Source organism: Tubulanus polymorphus, chromosome 8 (assembly GCF_964204645.1).
Source record: "Tubulanus polymorphus chromosome 8, tnTubPoly1.2, whole genome shotgun sequence".
NCBI classification, from domain to species: Eukaryota; Metazoa; Nemertea; class Palaeonemertea; order Tubulaniformes; family Tubulanidae; genus Tubulanus; species Tubulanus polymorphus.
In genome coordinates, this window is record NC_134032.1 from 2,430,930 (window position 1) to 2,450,299 (window position 19,370).

Consider the following 19,370-nt stretch of genomic DNA (forward strand, 5'->3'; position numbering starts at 1 on the left):
AAAGGAAACTGAGCTCCAGCAAAAGGATACATTTTCGAGTAAATAAGGAACAAACTATGGTGGCTGATTAGGGCCAAGTTAAAAAAAAAAAATTTCGTGCAATATACCATGCAAAAAATATATTGCTTCGTTTCTGCGTCCGTTTCTGCGCGGCGCAAAAACGAAATTTACCGCGCTAAAACGCGCCAAAACGAGCGCAGAAACGAAATTTCGTTTTAGCGCCCGTTTTGGCGCGTTTCTGCGCGGTGATTTCTCGTTTTTGCGCCGCGCAAAAACGAAGTTCGTTTCTGCGTCCGTTTTTGCGCCGCGCAAAAACGAAATTTACCGCGCAGAAACGCGCCAAAACGAGCGCAGAAACGAACGTTCGTTTTAGCGCCCGTTTTGGCGCGTTTTAGCGCGGTGATTTCTCGTTTTTGCGCCCCGCAAAAACGAACTTCGTTTCTGCGTCCGTTTTTGCGGGGCGCCAAAACGAAATTTACCGTGCAGAAACGCGCCAAAACGAGCGCAGAAACGAACCTTCGTTTTAGCGCCCGTTTTGGCGCGTTTTAGCGCGGTGATTTCTCGTTTTTGCGCCGCGCAAAAACGAACTTCGTTTCTGCGTCCGTTTTTGCGCCGCGCAAAAACGAAATTTACCGCGCAGAAACGCGCCAAGACGAGCGCAGAAACGAACCTTCGTTTTAGCGCCCGTTTTGGCGCGTTTTAGCGCGGTGATTTCTCGTTTTTGCGCCGCGCAAAAACGAAGTTCGTTTCTGCGTCCGTTTTTGCGCCGCGCAAAAACGAAATTTACCGCGCAGAAACGCGCCAAAACGAGCGCAGAAACGAACCTTCGTTTTAGCGCCCGTTTTGGCGCGTTTTAGCGCGGTGATTTCTCGTTTTTGCGCCCCGCAAAAACGAAGTTCGTTTGTGCGTCCGTTTTTGCGGGGCGCAAAAACGAAATTTACCGCGCAGAAACGCGCCAAAACGAGCGCAGAAACGAACGTTCGTTTTAGCGCCCGTTTTGGCGCGTTTTAGCGCGGTGATTTCTCGTTTTTGCGCCCCGCAAAAACGAACTTCGTTTCTGCGTCCGTTTTGCGGGGCGCAAAAACGAAATTTACCGCGCTGAAACGCGCCAAAACGAGCGCAGAAACGAACTTTCGTTTTAGCGCCCGTTTTGGCGCGTTTTAGCGCGGTGATTTCTCATTTTTGCGCCCCGCAAAAACGAACTTCGTTTCTGCGTCCATTTTTACCACGTGGTGCAGTCCCGAGCCGTGCATTCTAGGTCACAACGGCACCACGTTCGGGGCCCATCTCTAAAGTTCAACACTTCATCCTAAAACGTAGCCTATTTTAGAGGCCAAGGCACTAATTCACTTACTTGACTAACTAGCCCCCACTTCCCGAAATCGTGGAAAAACAAGAAAACTAAATTGAAAGTTTATTGACGGCGTGAAAAACATTGAATTGATCAGTAAGCCCATTAATGGCGAAAAAATTATTAAATAGAAAATATATCATGAAATTTGTCTAATTACAATAAACGCCATATAATTCAAAATTTTGTTAGGTCTATCTAAACGCCGATATTGATGCCCAGTGCACATCGAGTTATGAACTCCCTTGAGTTTTTATTTTCGAAGATCTAATTCATGGTTGCGTGCTTTTGGAAACAGAATGGTTCAACTCGATTTATTTTCAAATTAAACGATTAACTCTGGCATCATAGTGTCTGGGCCCTTCTATTCTCATCTAATAGAAGTGTCATTTTTCTGTAAAAGAAGGGTGCTCTTTAAAATCATCGGGAAGAGGGTTTCGAGGACTAGAAGATATTCGTTTTCTATAGAAGTTTTGAGACGACCCCTGTATCGATCGCCTTCTTCGCAATCATGGACGCTGTTGAGGTGAGCTTTTTCTCTTGTTATTTCATCATCATCATCATCATCATCATCATCAGATACTTTATCAGTGACCCGATTTTATTGTGGTCATCTCAAAGGAACTACTCAATACTATACGTATATATTTTCATCGTCTGTTGGCCTACATTGATTTGGGATATAATAGCACGTGCGTACCGGTATGTTAACCAGGTAGCCTACGTTGCTATGGATATCGCGCTGGAAACCCGAAAAGGGCGCTGCCGGTCAAAATTTTCCCGGGCCTCATAGAATTGGTAAAAATGAATAAATCAAAGGCCTTTAAAGCAAAGACAATTGTAATTTTACAAAACTATCCGTGATAGTGAGGGCCCGGTCCATAATTTATATATCCGAAGTGTACGGTAATTCCCGATGGCGATATCGGAGTTACTATGCTCCGACGTGTGCTCCGACGGCTCCAAATCACACTCCTTTTCTGTGTCAATTTCGGTTCCAGCAACACGTCAAGGTCGTATGAACCCAGAAGTAAATTGTAATTCGTTTTTCAGCTTGTGGATATATTACAGGAACTTGGTCTCGGGCAATTCATTAGTATATTCAAAGAACAGAAGGTAAGTAGTAGTGCTGGCCTGGCTCAGATTGCTAACAAGTAGTTAATATGTAATAGATGAAATCTAGATAAGTGTAATAAATCTAAATAATATATTTTTCTGCAAGAAAATTTACCGAAAATTCCCTAGGAAAACATTATTAATACAATTAGTTACAAAATTGATTTGAAAAAAATTTTTCTGTCAAAATATCGCGCGAGCCGGGAATGTACGGTTCAAAATAAATGGTGTACGTGGCTGAGAGTTCCATTTTTGGTGAGAAAGGGGCGGCAACTACATGTTTTGCCGACCGCGACGTTGCTGCTCGAGCGAGGTGCCTGTTCGCCGCAAGGCTTTAAGGCAAATCGCTTCTACAGGGACTCTCATCGAGGTTTAAGGGTCAAACGACATTAAATCTGATAAAAGAAATATATTTCAGACACATTGTAGTATCCACATATACGCGTCCCATCTATTAAGTTGTAGCTTATGGGCTATAGCTGTTATTTAATCAATTCATATCTTTACTCTAGATCGGCTTAGAAGATGTAGAGATGTTGAGCGATGAAGATTTTTGTACGATAGGAATCACAACGGTTGGTGACCGAAATCGTCTGAAACAACGATGCAGAGTAGCTCGGAACAGTACTGGTAAGTGATCTGATTATACTAAGAATTTGTTCTATTATTAATCTCTCATTAATCTACATTTGCCTAATTCTAAAAAGTAGAAACAGTTCATGCATTAATCTGTGGATTCTGATTGTGAAAAATATGGAGCCGTGCATAAAGTACGTATGCCCATAGGGGAAGGGGGGTTTTAAAATCCGTACAAAAACGTACAGGGGGAGGGGAGGGGTGAGCTAAAAGTGTACATACTTTCTAAGGGGGGAAGTTTATTATGATTTTTACAAATATCCCCTATGTTTCTTGGGATTTCCCAGGAATTTTCACTTTGTCGATACGGTACATCGTCGTCGGAGCTCTGATGAAGGCTGGAGAATTTTGCCTTCTTTAAACCATGAATCCTGAAAAATTTAGTTTTATAGGGAGGGGGGTTATTTAGTATTTACTGAAGTATTTACTCAAGTGGGTTATAAAAATGTACAGATAGCGTACATGGGGGGAAGGGGGGTTAAAAATACCCAGAAGTCAAGCGTACGCACTTTAAATGGATAATTTTAAAATTTGATTCCAGCATTTTACTATATGAATTCTTATTTCAGGGACAAGTTCAAGCAGCGTCCTTCACAGACTTCACTCGTACCGGCGACTGAAAACTAAACAAGGCGTAAGCAACAAGGATAAAGCAGCTGAGAATAGTAAAATAGGAAACCAAAACGCTGTCAAAACAACTTACAAAATTCGAATTGGGTGGAAACATGCGAAGGCAAACGGCAAATACGAACTGGTGCCAATCAGTAGAGGAGGAGGATCGTTTAAATTGGACTTAGAAAAATCCCTCAGTTACGAAGAACTAAAACAAGAGTTACAAAACTATTTTCTTCCGAATGGTTTGTCACGAGCCAATAATGTACAATGCTCCGATCTTACGGATGTTTACGTCGGTGATTTTACTGGGAAGTCCGTACCAAATCTTATAAATGGAGAACCATTCTGTCTCGGGACTTATGCGACATCGGTGAACAATTTTCCCATAAGACTTTATCTACATACGCGTTGTGAAGAACTGTCGACACATGAAGCAGATACGGACCCTTTATCAGCTGTCGGATCTCATCAGCCTTCGGTCACCAGTCAACCTAACCAGTCAACCCCCTCACAGTCAGCACTCGGTCAAACAATTGGAAGTTCAATATCAGCATTCGGATCTCATCAGCCTTCGGTCACCAGTCAACCTAACCAGTCAACCCCCTCACAGTCAGCACTCGGTCAAACAATTGGAAGTTCAATATCAGCATTCGGATCTCATCAGCCTTCGGTCACCAGTCAACCTAACCAGTCAACCCCCTCACATTCAGCACTCGGTCAAACAATTGGAAGTTCAATATCAGCATTCGGATCTCATCAGCCTTCGGTCACCAGTCAACCTAACCAGTCAACCCCCTCACAGTCAGCACTTGATTTCACCACTGGACTCTCTTACCCGCCTTTCCAAACCGGTCAACCTAACCAATCAACCCCCTCACAGTCAGCACTCGGCCAAACAAATGGAAGTTCGATGTCAGCATTTCTTTTCTCTTCTGACGAGTTTCGCCCCCCTGAAATTCATCAGATGATGGAACAACCAACAACACAGAATCAGCACATTCAGATGAACCAAGTAGCTGTTGCAAGTACTTCTCAACATTCTGCGACTGTTCTCAGTCCAATAGCAGGCTCGGTTTCAGATCAGGACTCTATTATTGACGGTGCTAGTAGTACAATTATCATTCGTGACACAGACGATCTCATGACACTCAGAGATATATTGAACATGCTTCAGCCCGATGAACACGCAAATGGGGTAAATTTGATAAATGTAGGGGACCGCAGTGAGGCACTCTACGTCGGATTTCGAGCTGCTTTAAGAAGACAGTGGTGCGCCCGAAACAGATTAAACGTATTGTTTGAGGCGGAATTTGCAATTGATGGAGGTGGTCCAACGAGAGAATTTCTTACTTTATTCGTCAAACAGCTGAGTAATTCGTGTTTGTTCGCTGGAAATGAAGAGAAAAAATTCTTGGCTTTGAGCGCATCAGGTGAATATCTATCGGCACATCATTTCATCTCAAAAACTCATACAGCTCCCAAAAATTGTTGTTTATATAATCACATACTAATCACTTGGCATCATTCAACAGCTTATTGGTAAGAATGATTAACCTGTAGTTTACCATCGCGAATCTCTGGAAAAATATTTATTACAGTAATTGGTGACACTTGTCTTAAACAAGGACGGCTCAGTATGCATTATGCTAGACTGACAGAAATGTGTAAAAGGAAGAAAAATTAAACAAAAATAATTTATACATTGTAAGTGTATCACAGAATGATTAATTAATTGTATTCCATTAATTCAAGCCGTTGAAAAGCAGTATTATCTGGCAGCTGGACGCATACTTTCGTACAGCATAACGCACAGAGGACCACTACCAACCTTCTTGGATCCATTTACGTATGCGATGATTGCAAACGAGACTAGAGGGAATAAGATACCGTTGGAAGCTTGCGGGGATGAGAAAGATACTTTAGAACAGGTAAGGAAATGTCTTCTTAATCTGATACATTTTTATAAAGAAAAAATTACGTCTTGAACGTAGCTTAGAAACGCAGCCAAGCCTTCATGTAAACAAATTTCCCCAGATGATGGGCAAGATCAAGTAAACATGTATTCACAGCAACAGTTATCTTTTTTCTCTGAATTCTATCAAAAATACATGTATTTTTGATTCTATAGATAGCAGGATGTGAAGATGAAGAAAGCTTCAACGAGATGGTGGCAAAACATGAATGCGTCATCTCAGTTTCTGGCTGCATGACTCTGGCAACATATAACAACAAGGAGCGACTAATCAAAGGACTATGTAAATTTCTGGCTGTTCAGCGACTGAGTGTACCTTTGGCACAGTAAGTTCAGTGCCTTTATATTATATATGTTGTATTTTGTGGACACAAGTATTATCTCAAAGGCAATTCGGACATTTATAATATAGCTATATAGATTCACACCTCAATTATTGTCTTCCTGTTTGGGGCCTATGATTTCTAAACAATAAATCAATACGTTAACTAAATTGCGGAAAAAGCTGTTCGGGTAATAACTAATTCAAAATACAATGCTTCGATCTCACCGCTTTTTGAAAACTTTAAAATCTTGAAATTTGATAACATGATAAACCTGGAACTTATTATGCTCGTATATTCTTTCCTTAGGCCTACTCCCAATGGCAATAAGTAATTTAATAGTAATTCAGTTCATCATCCATATAATACAAGTGGCTGCAACATTCGAGCCATTACATAAATAAAGAATAATTAGGGTTAACGATACACAGCAGGGCTACATCAGTGGACAGACTACATGTTTTTTCACTTAAATAATTCTTTAAAAATGGCCACCAAACTATAGAAATTAAAAATGCATTATATAATTGATTGAGTCGATGAGATGCCACGATTTGCTTTAAAATGTATCATTCCTTTCAGGTTAAAATCTGGATTGGAGGATAATGGCGTGTTATTTTACATAACCGCATACCCACATCTTTTTAAAGATGCGTTTTGTAAACTGGAAGGCAGAAAATATACAGCCGAGGATGTGTATGCTCTATTCGACATGGAACAAACCTACTGGAGCGAACCAGAATCAAATCGATTACGTTTGGAAAACAGAGCATACGGATATTTCAAGGAATATATCCTTGATATCGAAGGTAAATTTAGCCATGTTGTAATTTTTAGCCCACTTGGGACTTTAGCTGTAATAGACAGTAATACCAATTTTTAGCCCACTTGGAACTTGAGTCTCAGCGGGCTATTGCGTTCACTTTTCATTCGTCCCTAGACAGAATCCAGTTAGTTTGAGAAATTTTGAAGACGCTTCTATGGATCCTTTTGATATTTGGTGGTTCTAAAATGTGGTTGCTTTACAACCAGGTGGCGTTTTTCATAGCAAATTAAGTATTTTTCTGATTAAATTTGTTTTTTAGGTGAATTCATTACGGATTTCATACGTTTCATCACTGGCCTAGAAGAGATTCCAGTTTTAGGGTTCAGCCCTAAATTAACCCTGCAGTTTCGACATCGGGGAGATATTGGTGACTGTACTAAAGACTTTCCCATTGCAAACACATGCGGCAATGTTCTTTCGGTGCCGGTACACAATTCTTACGAATTGTTTAAATTTTATATGGATGCAGCAATAAAAAATGCCAGCCAAACTTTCACTGAGGCATAGGTCATAACCGTGATTTGCTGGATTATAATCTGTTAAACTGTTTGTAGACTTTACTTCTAGTTACATGTGTGACACTGCATTATCTACTGTTTTAAGTAAAAGTGATTATGCTAGCTTAGATTTTATGGTATTGATTACGGTTATAAATGCACTAAAATGTTTTTACAATTCATTGATGGACGACTAAGTATTATGGAAACGAAACTTAGGATAATCTACTGTTTAACATTAACTTTTTTTTTATTGATTGCCTAGGGATGACTAAGCAATCTGTTTAAAATACTACCTATTGTGTGCTAGCACATCAAAGTATGAATGTTAAGGTCATTTTATGAAGACAAAGTTATATGCCTGACACATTTTTTAATGTTTATTTCCCCACAGTGGTTGAATATAACAATAAAATTTATTGCCAGTTAATAGAAATATAATCGCTTTCTCTTGATGTTTGTCGGCATTCTGGTTGAGACTGTTTGTTCTTCAAGAGAAACCATTAAGTTAAACAGAACAACTCAAAACTAAAGTCAGTGTTGATCATGAGTTGGATATGCTGAGACTTGATTGTGTTAATAGATTAGATTAGCAGAATTAGATGCCAATTGGTCAATTTAACCCACCACTATTGATTGATAGTAGTTGAATAAACACTCTAATCCGTGTAGACTGTACATAATTGAAGAAGTCCCACAATTTGAATTTTAAATAATAGAATTTATTAAAACGAGACCACAACGTTTTGGCTGTTGATTAACAGCCATCATCAGGTGGAATGACCAGAAATACAAGTAACCTAAAGTATATAAACTCGCATGATGAAAAACAGAAGCTAATGTGTCAGAACTAAAGAAACAGACAGCAATAAAAACATCCAAGGGTACCAGTAGGACTTCTTCAATTAACCATTGATTGAGTTTAGATACCATTCAAATATGTTTCGATAAGAACAACATGTAAAGGCTTTGCCCAAGACAACTGCCTTCAATAAATAGATATTTCCACCAAGAGACGTATTCTAACATTGTTGAATATGTGTCCGCCAGCAAGTCTACAAGAATAAAGATCTAATAAGAAGTATCTTGGAAAATATGAATTTATTCTGTCTTTATCTTCCAATATATACATACAGTACTAACATGTATACAAAATACATTTTACACATTTATCTAAACTTAGATAATAGCCAATCATACATGTCGCAAGCTTCGATCGAGGTTGAAGGAAATCTTCCAAAATTGCTTTGCGCGAGAATTCCATCACATAACGCGGAAAATTGTGGATCACACCCTCGAGTTCGATTTGGGATTTTGCAAAAATCCCGGCGTATTTGATCCAGTATTCCCGTATCAATGGCCACTTTGTAATCATCTGTTCCTAGAATACAAATTCAGATAAACATACTGGTCATTATACGAGAACCATAAGTACAATGACCATATCAAAGACAACAATGCTATAAATGCGTATGGTCCAGGGGTGGATTTAGAGGGACGGAAGCGGCGTACGCCCCGCCCGCCCCCTTATTATTGCCGAGATACGTTTTGAAAAAGACCCCAGGTGTGGATTTTGTCCTCATGCCTGAAAATCCTGTATTTCAGAATTTTGTAGGAGAACGGCCTCCAGACCCCCTCGGGGGATTTAGCCGGATGCCTCCCGCCTCCCTTATCCAAAATCCGGGATCCTACCCTAGTTTCCACATAATAATAAATTCCCTCACTAGAGATATATATTCAAACGTTTTATGTAGGCAAATGATAAATGGTATAATTTGTGACATTATTTTAATATAACTCACCAAACACCTCTGGAGTGAAGTACAATAAATCAGGTTTACCACTCGGTACTTCCATGTTACTCTGAGGACCAATTACATGTGTGTTCCATTCCCTTTGGAAGTCAAGCAAGTCGTTGGTGATCAAATAAAAAAAACAGTATCGTAGCGTGTCACTGAAAATGGTAATACTTGAAAATATATCCATATATCATATTAATGATACAACTAGGGGACCAGGGACACCACGCCCACTTGGAAAGTGGTTTGAAAAACAATCTGAAAATTTCAATATTCAATAGACCTAGTGAACATATCAAGAAAAGAATGACCTTGAAACTGACCACAATCATTCAAAATGTCGCAAGCTACAATTTTGCAATTGATTGTGGTTACAAAATATGCCTAGGGACAAATACAATATGAAAATACTAAGTTAATCGGCTATTCAACGCCCCTGGTGACCATAATACAAAAACCAATGACCTTGAAATTCGACACAATCATAGAATGAGTCCGGAAAACCATTTTCTATCTACAAATGAGGACTGTCGACACTAAGATGGCTGTCAATTGCGTCACGCTTGACTGATCGAACAATTTGTTTAAGAGCCCTTCTCAAAATATACCCATCACCAATTTCAATGAAAAATGGCAAACCATTCAGGTCTCCGAATTCTGGTCAAAAATGAACTATTTGGGCATAAAAAAGGTCACAGGATGGCCATATTGTGTCCGATCGACCCAATTTTTCTTATGCTGATGCACCATAGGGGGATACAAACATATCTGAAAGATCAAGATTGAAGTGTCTTTAAAATTGCCCTTAAAAACTCCAAAAATGTGTAAGTGCGATTTTGGCGAACAAAAATAGCCGCGAGTCGGCCATCTTGAATCTGACCGGGCCAGTTTTTGGGCTGAAGATGTGTTTAGGGGAGATACATGTATAAATCAAAGATCAAGACAATCCATGCATTGAAGCTGGATTCCATCTACGGGTGAAAAGTGAACGCAATAGCCCGCTGGGACTAAAGTCCCAAGTGGGCTAAAAACAAACATTCAGTGATTAAGTCTTACATATGAATAGGATCAGCATTCGAAAACAAACCACGATCCGCCATGTCTTTGAACAGATTCATCCAATATTGGCCAAGTGAATGTCTCAGTGTTCGCCACCACCTCTCTATTCGCTGAAGGAAAATAACATTTTCTATTTATAGTTTGTGTGCGCACGTACCCTTTTTGGTGTTTTTGCTGATGTAAATAATGTACATATTTACAGGGAACTAATAAAATGACAAAACAAATCAAATAGGTATGCAAAAGCTTCAGGGGCGGATCCAGGGCATATATGGAGTGGTAGCACCTGATGAAAGGGTGTCGTCGACTCTGGCCGTCCGAGTGGCGACTATCAATTGATCAGATCTAACTCATGAATTTCCATATCACTAACTGAATATATTTTACTAAAACTATAAGGTTATGATTATATACGCATGCGCAGAGGAAAGAGAGACGTGGGTGATGCCTGGAAATAGTCGTTTATCTAAAGAGAGTCGAATTACCGTAATGCCTGAATGAAAGTGTACTGATAAGAGCGGTTCAAACTATAAACTAGAGAAAGAATGGTGTCAAACTGAATGGCGTCACCGACATCCTCCCCCGCCGGAAGATAGGTACAAGATATGAAATAGTCGCAGCGTAGTTCTAGTGTCTTTTTATAATATCCGCATATGCAATTTGTAGTTGAACAATTAAAGTTCCAGGTGTAAACGCGTAAACAGTTACTGGCGTGATTAAAATTACTAATGTTTATATCATCCGGTGATATGAGTTATCCACGGTTGTAGGTCACTGTGTTCCATTCCATAGGTCATGGCTGCGCGCGTTGAAATAATCCACGAATATGTAATCACCGATACACTTTGATTTCATTTGAACATGTAACATATAACAAACTATTTAATCTAATACTAATCTACGCTAAACTAAAATATATGCGAGATTGAACGAGATGCACACAATTTTCAACATAAGAATTTTTATGTAAACTTAAACACGTTCGAATGTAAATTCCCAACTAAGTCGAATCCGAATCATGATCACTATCAGTCGCCAGTTGAGCAATCTTAGCTCGAGCTTTGTGTGCTGCTTCACGACAGGGTCTTTTTAATGGTTTGGGTTTGTCAGATGCTGATTTGTTTTGTTTCACAATCACATCTACACTAAATTCAAGTGGATATAATTTTGACACTGCTCGACAAGTTGTTCCGTTGATGGTTTTGACCCTAGCCGCGCGGATACCGCCGTCACTACTTTCGAGGGTTTCGGTAATAATTCCGAGTTTCCATTTGTGACGAGGAGTGTCTTTGTCGTTAATCACTACCACATCTCCGTTTTTTATTGTGGCCTTTTTGTGATGTCGCTTTTTAATTTCAGTTCTATGTCGTTCGCGGAGTACCGCTAGGTACTCAGATTTAAAGCGGTTTTGAAAATCAGTAATGAGCTTGGCTCTATAAAAGGCCATCTTTTGCAACGTTATGCTCGTGTTGTTCAAATAATCCGCATCAAATATTTCAGATTCCCCGATTTCTTCGTTAGGTATCAACTCGACGTCACGTCCATAGATTAACGAATTAGGAGTGACTGGTTTTAGCTCGTCAATTTTTTCTTCGACGTAAGTTAGGGGCCTATTATTTACTATAGCCTGAATTTCTTTAACAAGCGTTTGTAATTCTTCAATTGTAACGAGAGCATTCTTAAGCGTTTTCTTGACAGCTCGTTTTATCGTACCTACGCACCGCTCGTGAACTCCCGCCATCCAAGGGGCTTGGACTGGAGCATACTTGAAGGCAACACGCTTTTCAGCAAAATGGTTTTGTGATTGAGACGAATTTGCGATTTCAAATAAACGCTTTATTTCAGCCTCCCCCGCGACGAAGGTTTTCGCATTATCGCTGTAGAGTATATTTGGAGTCGAATAGGCCGTACAAAAACGTCGAAACGAGCGTATGTATGAATCTACGGACAGGTCGTTAACCACTTCTAAATGCACCGCACGGGTTGTACAACACGTGTACAAACATATGTAACATTTACCTACCTCTGTCACCCCTTTCCGGACATTCAAATGGCCAGTGAAATCCACGGCAGTGGCGGAGAAAGGCCTGAAATTGGTCAACCTGAAGTCCGGAAGAGGTGGGGGGTCAGGGGCGGTATAGGGCTTACCGTACAGCTTTTTGCATGTTACGCATCGATGGAGAACTTTCTTGGCAACGAATCTGACCGCCGAGATCCAATATCGCTTCCGAACATCGCATATTGTCATACCAACACCGTAGTGTAGGACATTTTCGTGAGATTGGCGTATGATGAGCGTAGCTAGGTATGAGTTGTGTGAAATGAGAAGAGGGTTTACCTGTTTCGCATTCTTAAGTCGACCTACACAACGAAGGTAACCACCATGTTTGTCTTTTTCGATACCTAACTGCCTAACAAGAGCAGGGCACTTACCTTTGTTTGTTTCGATGTATCTGAAAACATCAGGGTATGTTCTACGTTGGTGGCTAAGTATCAGTGTCATTTCAGCTGAGTACATGTCAGCAGCAGACAATTGACATCGTTTGTGTGTTAGCCCTTTTTTAAAGGCTCGCTTGACCAACGCTATAACCTTTATGAGCTTGGTCCAATCAGTGAATTCGTTGACATCAATAATGTTGTGAATACCTTGTTTGTCGGAATCTTGCGTTTCTCGAGTGATGAATTCATTTTCGTATTCTGTTGCTGCTGCGAGGATTGTGACCCCGATATCCTCATTAGCAACGGGAGGGGCCAAAGAGGCTAGCATCCACTGAGGGCCTGTGAACCACATAGATCTTCTAAGATTGTCAAAGGACATGCCTCTAGAAATGATGTCAGCCGGATTGTGTTCTGAAGCCACATGCGTCCAGCGATCCACAAGGCTCCCATTCTTGATCTTTTCGACTCGATTCTTTACAAATTGGGTCAAATCCTTGTTTGATTTCAGCCAACACAGAGCTATAGTTGAATCGGTAAAATATCTTACCTCAATTGTTTTGAATTGTGATGAATATGCGTCTATGACTGTGTTTACATATTTGACAGCCATAGTCATCGCTTCGAGCTCCAACTTTGGAACAGTCCATCCGGATTTGTTTTTGGACACGACTTTGTTTTTAGAACCTATAATCTGTACATTTCCACCTTGTTTTGCATAAACCACACAGCCGATGGCTACATTCGGAGCAGCATCGGAGAATACCATGAAATGTACCTTCTGATTGGTGTCCATACCAAGCCAACGCGGCACTATGATTTCATTCGTCTGTCGTAAATTTGACCTAATGACATCCCACTCACCCGTTTCTTCTGTTGATAACCTGTCATCCCAGTCTTTTCCAGTCAGCCACAGTTTGTTGATAAATATCTTAGCTAATACGATAACTGGGCCAGCTAAGCCAAGTGGGTCATAAACCGAGGCTGTTTGCGAAACTACAGACCGTTTAGTATTTGTTGTTGTTGTAACCAACTGAGCCTGAGATAACGAAATGAGGTCAGTTCTAGTATTCCAGCTCATTCCTAGAACTGACACCTCTTCTGTGGGGTACTGAATTTCATCGATTTTCGCTGCATCGCTTACCTGTTTCGAGTTCGAGGCCCACTGACGTAAGTGGAAACCTGCGTCGTTGAGAATTTTGTTCGATGATTGATAATATGACAGAGCATCGACCTCTGACATCACACTCGTGAGTAGATTATCAACGTAAAATCTGTTGATCATATCCGCTGCGATCCAAGAATCGCTCAGTTGCAAATGCTTATTCAACACTGCCGCTAGCATGAACGGGCTAGCAGTAGAACCGAAAATAACGGTATTGTGTTGGTAAGGAACGATCGGATTGTTTGGGTTATTGTCCTTGTACCAGAGAAATCGTACATACCTCCTGTCGCCTTCCTGTAGTTTCACTGATAGAAATGCCTTAGCTATGTCTGCCGACAAACCAATTCTACCAATTCTGAATTTCATTATGAGGGTAGGTAGATCAATGAGCATATTTGGACCCTCATACAGACAGTCGTTTAATGATGGGGAGCCTGCGTTAGCCGCAAAGACGATCCGTAAAGGGGTTGTGTTACTCTCCTTTAGTACAGGGAAATGTGGCAAGTAGTAACAATCCCCTTCCTTGACAGAATCAGGGTTTGGTAATTCAGATACTGTACCTCGGTTGCGATGTTCTTCCATTACTTTTATGTACTGGTCAAGTTGATTGGTTCTTTGGAGACGATTGGTGATCTGAAACAATCTAGCCCGGCATTGTTCCAGATCGGTACCCAGCTCATCATGTTCATGTTTCCATGGGAGTGGGGCCCAGTAACACCCATGTTTATACTCTATCTTACCTTGATACTGCGTTATGAAACTTTCTCGATCGAAAGTGTTATCCCCGGGAAACTCAGCTATGTTTTGGTGTAGATAGTCTCCTATGCTTTGGTCATCCAACAGTTCCCGATTGTTAATTGATGAGTCTGTAAGGGTACTTACCGTGTATGCATTTGTACTAGACCTATTTGTATCAATAGGGGTTAACAACCTGTGTAAGGGCCCGAAAACGAAACTACCGAGATTCGTGTGTTGTAACTGGGGACCGTCCGGTACGTCCTCCAGATTGTTCTTTAAGAATAGATGATGATGGGCAGTACCGATTAATAAATCGACCACGAATACCTCGGATTTGAAGTTATCTGCGAGGTTTGCATTTGAGATTTGTTCGTACTTTAGACAATCAGCCCAACCGTGTCGATAGATGGGACGAATTATCTCATCAGTGACAGCTACGTCGATGAATTTAACGCCATCAGATGTTCTAATGCCTATGGGTGCCATATCAAATACGCGCTTCGTAGAATGGCCACCGAAACCATTTACCTTTTTCGATAGTTGGTACGACGGTACCAATTTGAGAGCTTTGGCAACAGCGGAGCGAATGTATGACATAGAGGAACAATTGTCGAGCAGGGTATTGGCTTCCAAAGTGTGATTGTGATATTCAATACTCACCTGCCCCGTTTGCAGCAACACAACCTCATTTTGATAATCATGATTTTGATTACTGACCATGTTGGTAGTATCCAATGCGTATTTTCCGAAATCGATACTGAAATTCATATCCTCGCATGATTTGACATTATTTATATCCGATGTTTGAACGATTTTATCCAGCGCATGACCTTGGTTGACGAATGTACATCCGGAGACGGTTTGTTGATGTTGATCTCGGTGAATTGACGTGTGATGTGTCTTCTTGCATATTTTACAGCGATTGCGGTTTTGACAGTCCTTTGCTTGATGATTTGGTTTGAGACAGTTTCGACATAATCGTCTTTCGATTACCCTTTGAAGACGTTCTTCGATTGGTAGTTGACAGTTTGTTGGGTAGTGTTCACCGTCACAAAATGTGCATTTCAACTGTGTCTGTTTAGTGACGGATACCAATGATGTCGCAGTACCGGATCTCGAATTTCGATACTGATGTTGGTACTGTAGAGATTTTTCACTTACATTTTCACCCAGATTGTCGAGACACTCTTCGTATGTGTTAATGAATTTATCCAGATCAAAGTTATCTTTTTGACCGCATGTGCCCATTTTTTCTAATAGATTACGCGGTAGTTTTTTCTCTAACGATGTTATGATGAATGGTGCACACGCGTTAACGTCAACGCCCAGATGTTTTAATGATCTTACATTCGCGTTGATCTTATTTAGAAATTGTGACAGTCCTGAATAGTTCGAAGTTGTTGATGGAATATCATAGATTTCCTGAATATGCGCTCGAACAATTTTTCGATTTTGTCCGAAACGATCTTTCAGAATTGATGTCAATGTCTCGAGATTCGAGCCGGATGCGAATAGTCCCTTAACTGCTTCGAGGGCGCTTCCCCGAAGCTGACCGACGATATAGTTGAATTTTGTTATATCGCTGAATTTTCCTGCGATGACGTCGCATTCAATCGTTTCCCAGAACGCTGTCCACTGGGTGTAAGTTCCGTCGAATACAGGCAGTTTCAATTTAGGTAATCTCGCCGTAAATTGATGATGATCATTGTCGTCTGTTACCCGGACAGTTGATGTTTCGGGTTGTTTAGACTTCGTGTGGTTTTCAATATATCGTTTGGTTTTCAGAAGTTTAACTCGTTCTTCTGATCGTCTTGCGTTTGATGTTTTCGTTTCGTTTTTATAGTCGTCGTCGTCGTTTCTAATCATCTCTTGGATTTGATTAGAAACGTTTTCCCGTGTTTCGTGTGCGTCTTGTAATTCTTCCAGGCGAGCTTCGAGCTCAGTCCCCTGGTCTTCGGTTACCGTTGTTTGCTGCATTATTTGCAGAATAACAGAGTATTCCGCATCAAATGCGTCGATGGTTGATTCTCTTTTTCTGATGAGTTGTTCGATCTTCGTCATGATGAATTGAATTTTCTTAACTTTTGACTTCGTTTGAGTTAGTTGACTTTTTTATCCATTAATGCATTGCGTTGTGTATTGATGATGATGATTAGTATCCTGGTCACGGCACCAATGTCGTCGACTCTGGCCGTCCGAGTGGCGACTATCAATTGATCAGATCTAACTCATGAATTTCCATATCACTAACTGAATATATTTTACTAAAACTATAAGGTTATGATTATATACGCATGCGCAGAGGAAAGAGAGACGTGGGTGATGCCTGGAAATAGTCGTTTATCTAAAGAGAGTCGAATTACCGTAATGCCTGAATGAAAGTGTACTGATAAGAGCGGTTCAAACTATAAACTAGAGAAAGAATGGTGTCAAACTGAATGGCGTCACCGACAAAGGGCGATAATTATTGCAAAGAGGCAATATCCACTGGTAGTGAGCGCCGAAGACGCGAAGCCAAAGGGGGTTTCCTCCCTCTGAAAATAAGCCCCTGCAGATGCAATTTCAAGCATTTGAGCTTCTTTCAAACAAAGAAAAACATATTAGGGGACATATTAGGCCATTGGACGTCCTCAGGTGGTACCGAATTTATGATGGGAAAGGTTTTTGGGGCCCAACTAAAAGTCAAGCGGGTAGCACGTGCCCCAGGTGCTACCTCATGGATCCGCGCCTGAGCTTTGGTTATAAATTTATTTTAGCTAGCAGTGTTTTTAAGGTTGGTTATTACGGATACATGTCAACAATTAAATATATGTAATCAGAAAGTGATGATTGAAACTTTTTCATTGTAAAAGAGTGAAATTTTTATCGTCAACGAACCTGATTACTAGTAGATCTTCCGATTACTACACTGGCTTCATTTGTATGGTCCGTAAGGAAAGCTTCTTGAATGGATGCCAAAATACCATTTTCGGTCCCCGCATCAATCCTGACGCAACGAGGTACAGCTAAAAAAAATCAAATAATAAAAAAAACATGAATACCCAATTGTTCTTGACATGTATATATGGCATTGCATTGTAATAGTGAAGTCATTGTATTTCTCAAAGCAGTCGTTGTAAGGCAATAACAATTTAATATTTTTCATGCATTATTTCGATTAGAGTATCGAAAATATTGGAAAATTGAGATTATATTTTCAGGTTTGTTGCATAATGACAAAATACCTACCTTTTATTTGCTCTATAAAATCGACAAAATACCAGCCAATAACAGCAGGGTCATTATTTGTATTGCTTACGTTGAGCCAAAGAATCCTCCTAGAATAACTATACATTGGAGCAATACCTAAGACATACACACACACACACACACACACACACACACACACACACACACACACACACATATCAGATCAAATGATAGAACAATCCAGGCCAGCATATGGAAAAACAACCGATTACCTACCCATCTATGGCTCCATGTATAGCAAAGCCATACGGCTTAAGCTTATCATGCCCATCAACATGTATCAAATAATTAGGACCTTTGGCTGAATAATTACGGCGACGGAGGATACCACTAGCTCTTTCCCTGACTCCTTCTGGATCAATCAAGCGCTGGACACCCGAAACAACTGTCCTGAAAATAATTCATCAATGCTGGGTTAAAATATAGGTTAACAGTCGATGTATCACTCCTGATAATTACGGACCATCATCGTACCTAGGAACACGAATTCCATAGCGATTCCTCAATCGACTAATCATGGCTCTGTAGCCCAAACAGCTACCACTGCCACGTACCTCTTCCTATAATTAAAGAAACCTATATTACTGGCAGTAATTAACTTGTCAGAATGATATCTGAATCTCCATTCATACATTCTTGATATTACGATGACACATTTTGATATTAATGAAACACTAGAAATTAAATATGGATAGGTCTCACCGTATAATTACCTCTACTACACTGACAACTTCATGTAATTGATAGTTACATCTCCTTTTTAATCCCAGTTTGTTGAGTCGCCGTTTTAATGTACGCTCACTGCAAAGAGAGCAAGGTTTTGAGAACGATTCTGCGAATATTTTAGCAAAAATGCATAACTAAGCCTAATCGATCTCTCAGCATGTAACATTTATTTAGGGGCTACATAACCTCTTACCTCATTGCCAATCCAAAATAAGTCTCGAGTGAGTGGCAAATTTCCTTATTAGTAAATCCGTCGTTGAACAATTGTGTGATGATATTGTCCTCTATAAAGAAATATAACCAGTTGTCAGAGTGGATTAGAATACCAAGAATTAATATTTTGATGAAATTTCGAAATATCAGTATTGACAATCAGACAATTTCCATACCTGAGCTGACATCATCATCCTGTCCTTCTTCTTGTAGAAAACACGACATGATCTACCGCGCGAGGGGTTTATTTGTGGGATTTGGGAGGCCGTAGCGGCGTAGGAACCCTTATAGCGCGTCGTCAATATCACACGTATCAATGGGGCAGTCAGACGTTCAACTGAACTGACCTTATTGTATTGTATTAAAACTACACGCGCATGCCCTACTCTCTTCTCAACCGTGAATATAACCACTATTCTTGACGCACTGGCTACCGCATCAAAACGTCAATTTTTACAAATATTTAAGTTGAATTTGTTTACTTTTAAGTGAAGGCAGTGCTACTGGCTTTCGTAAAAAATCAGAAAATCACCGATAAAGGAAATTTTATTGCGTATAAACGTAACTCTGAAAATTAATTAGAAAATAATTGGTATAATAATACAACGTTTTGAGGCCGTAATTAGTATCACGAGATGAACCCTGGCGC

At 40.3% G+C, this 19,370-nt stretch overlaps 2 protein-coding genes across 2 annotated transcripts; one reads left to right on the forward strand and one right to left on the reverse strand.

Annotated features, from left to right (window-relative positions):
- Nucleotides 1-4,685: 4,685 nt before the first annotated feature.
- Nucleotides 4,686-7,346, forward strand: LOC141910010 (G2/M phase-specific E3 ubiquitin-protein ligase-like). The gene is made up of 5 exons (XM_074800701.1): nucleotides 4,686-5,148; nucleotides 5,471-5,646; nucleotides 5,847-6,016; nucleotides 6,596-6,822; nucleotides 7,099-7,346. The coding sequence occupies exons 1-5, from the start codon at nucleotides 4,686-4,688 to the stop codon at nucleotides 7,344-7,346; spliced, it is 1,284 nt and encodes a 427-aa protein (XP_074656802.1).
- Nucleotides 7,347-8,093: 747 nt separating this feature from the next.
- On the reverse strand, nucleotides 8,094-19,064 carry LOC141910011 (uncharacterized). The gene is made up of 11 exons (XM_074800702.1): nucleotides 18,898-19,064; nucleotides 18,702-18,792; nucleotides 18,496-18,583; nucleotides 18,257-18,342; nucleotides 17,999-18,172; nucleotides 17,762-17,859; nucleotides 17,411-17,538; nucleotides 10,192-10,304; nucleotides 9,139-9,290; nucleotides 8,537-8,717; nucleotides 8,094-8,136 (listed from the first exon to the last, which is right to left on the reverse strand). The coding sequence occupies exons 1-11, from the start codon at nucleotides 18,944-18,946 to the stop codon at nucleotides 8,094-8,096; spliced, it is 1,203 nt and encodes a 400-aa protein (XP_074656803.1). The 5' UTR covers nucleotides 18,947-19,064.
- Nucleotides 19,065-19,370: the final 306 nt, after the last annotated feature.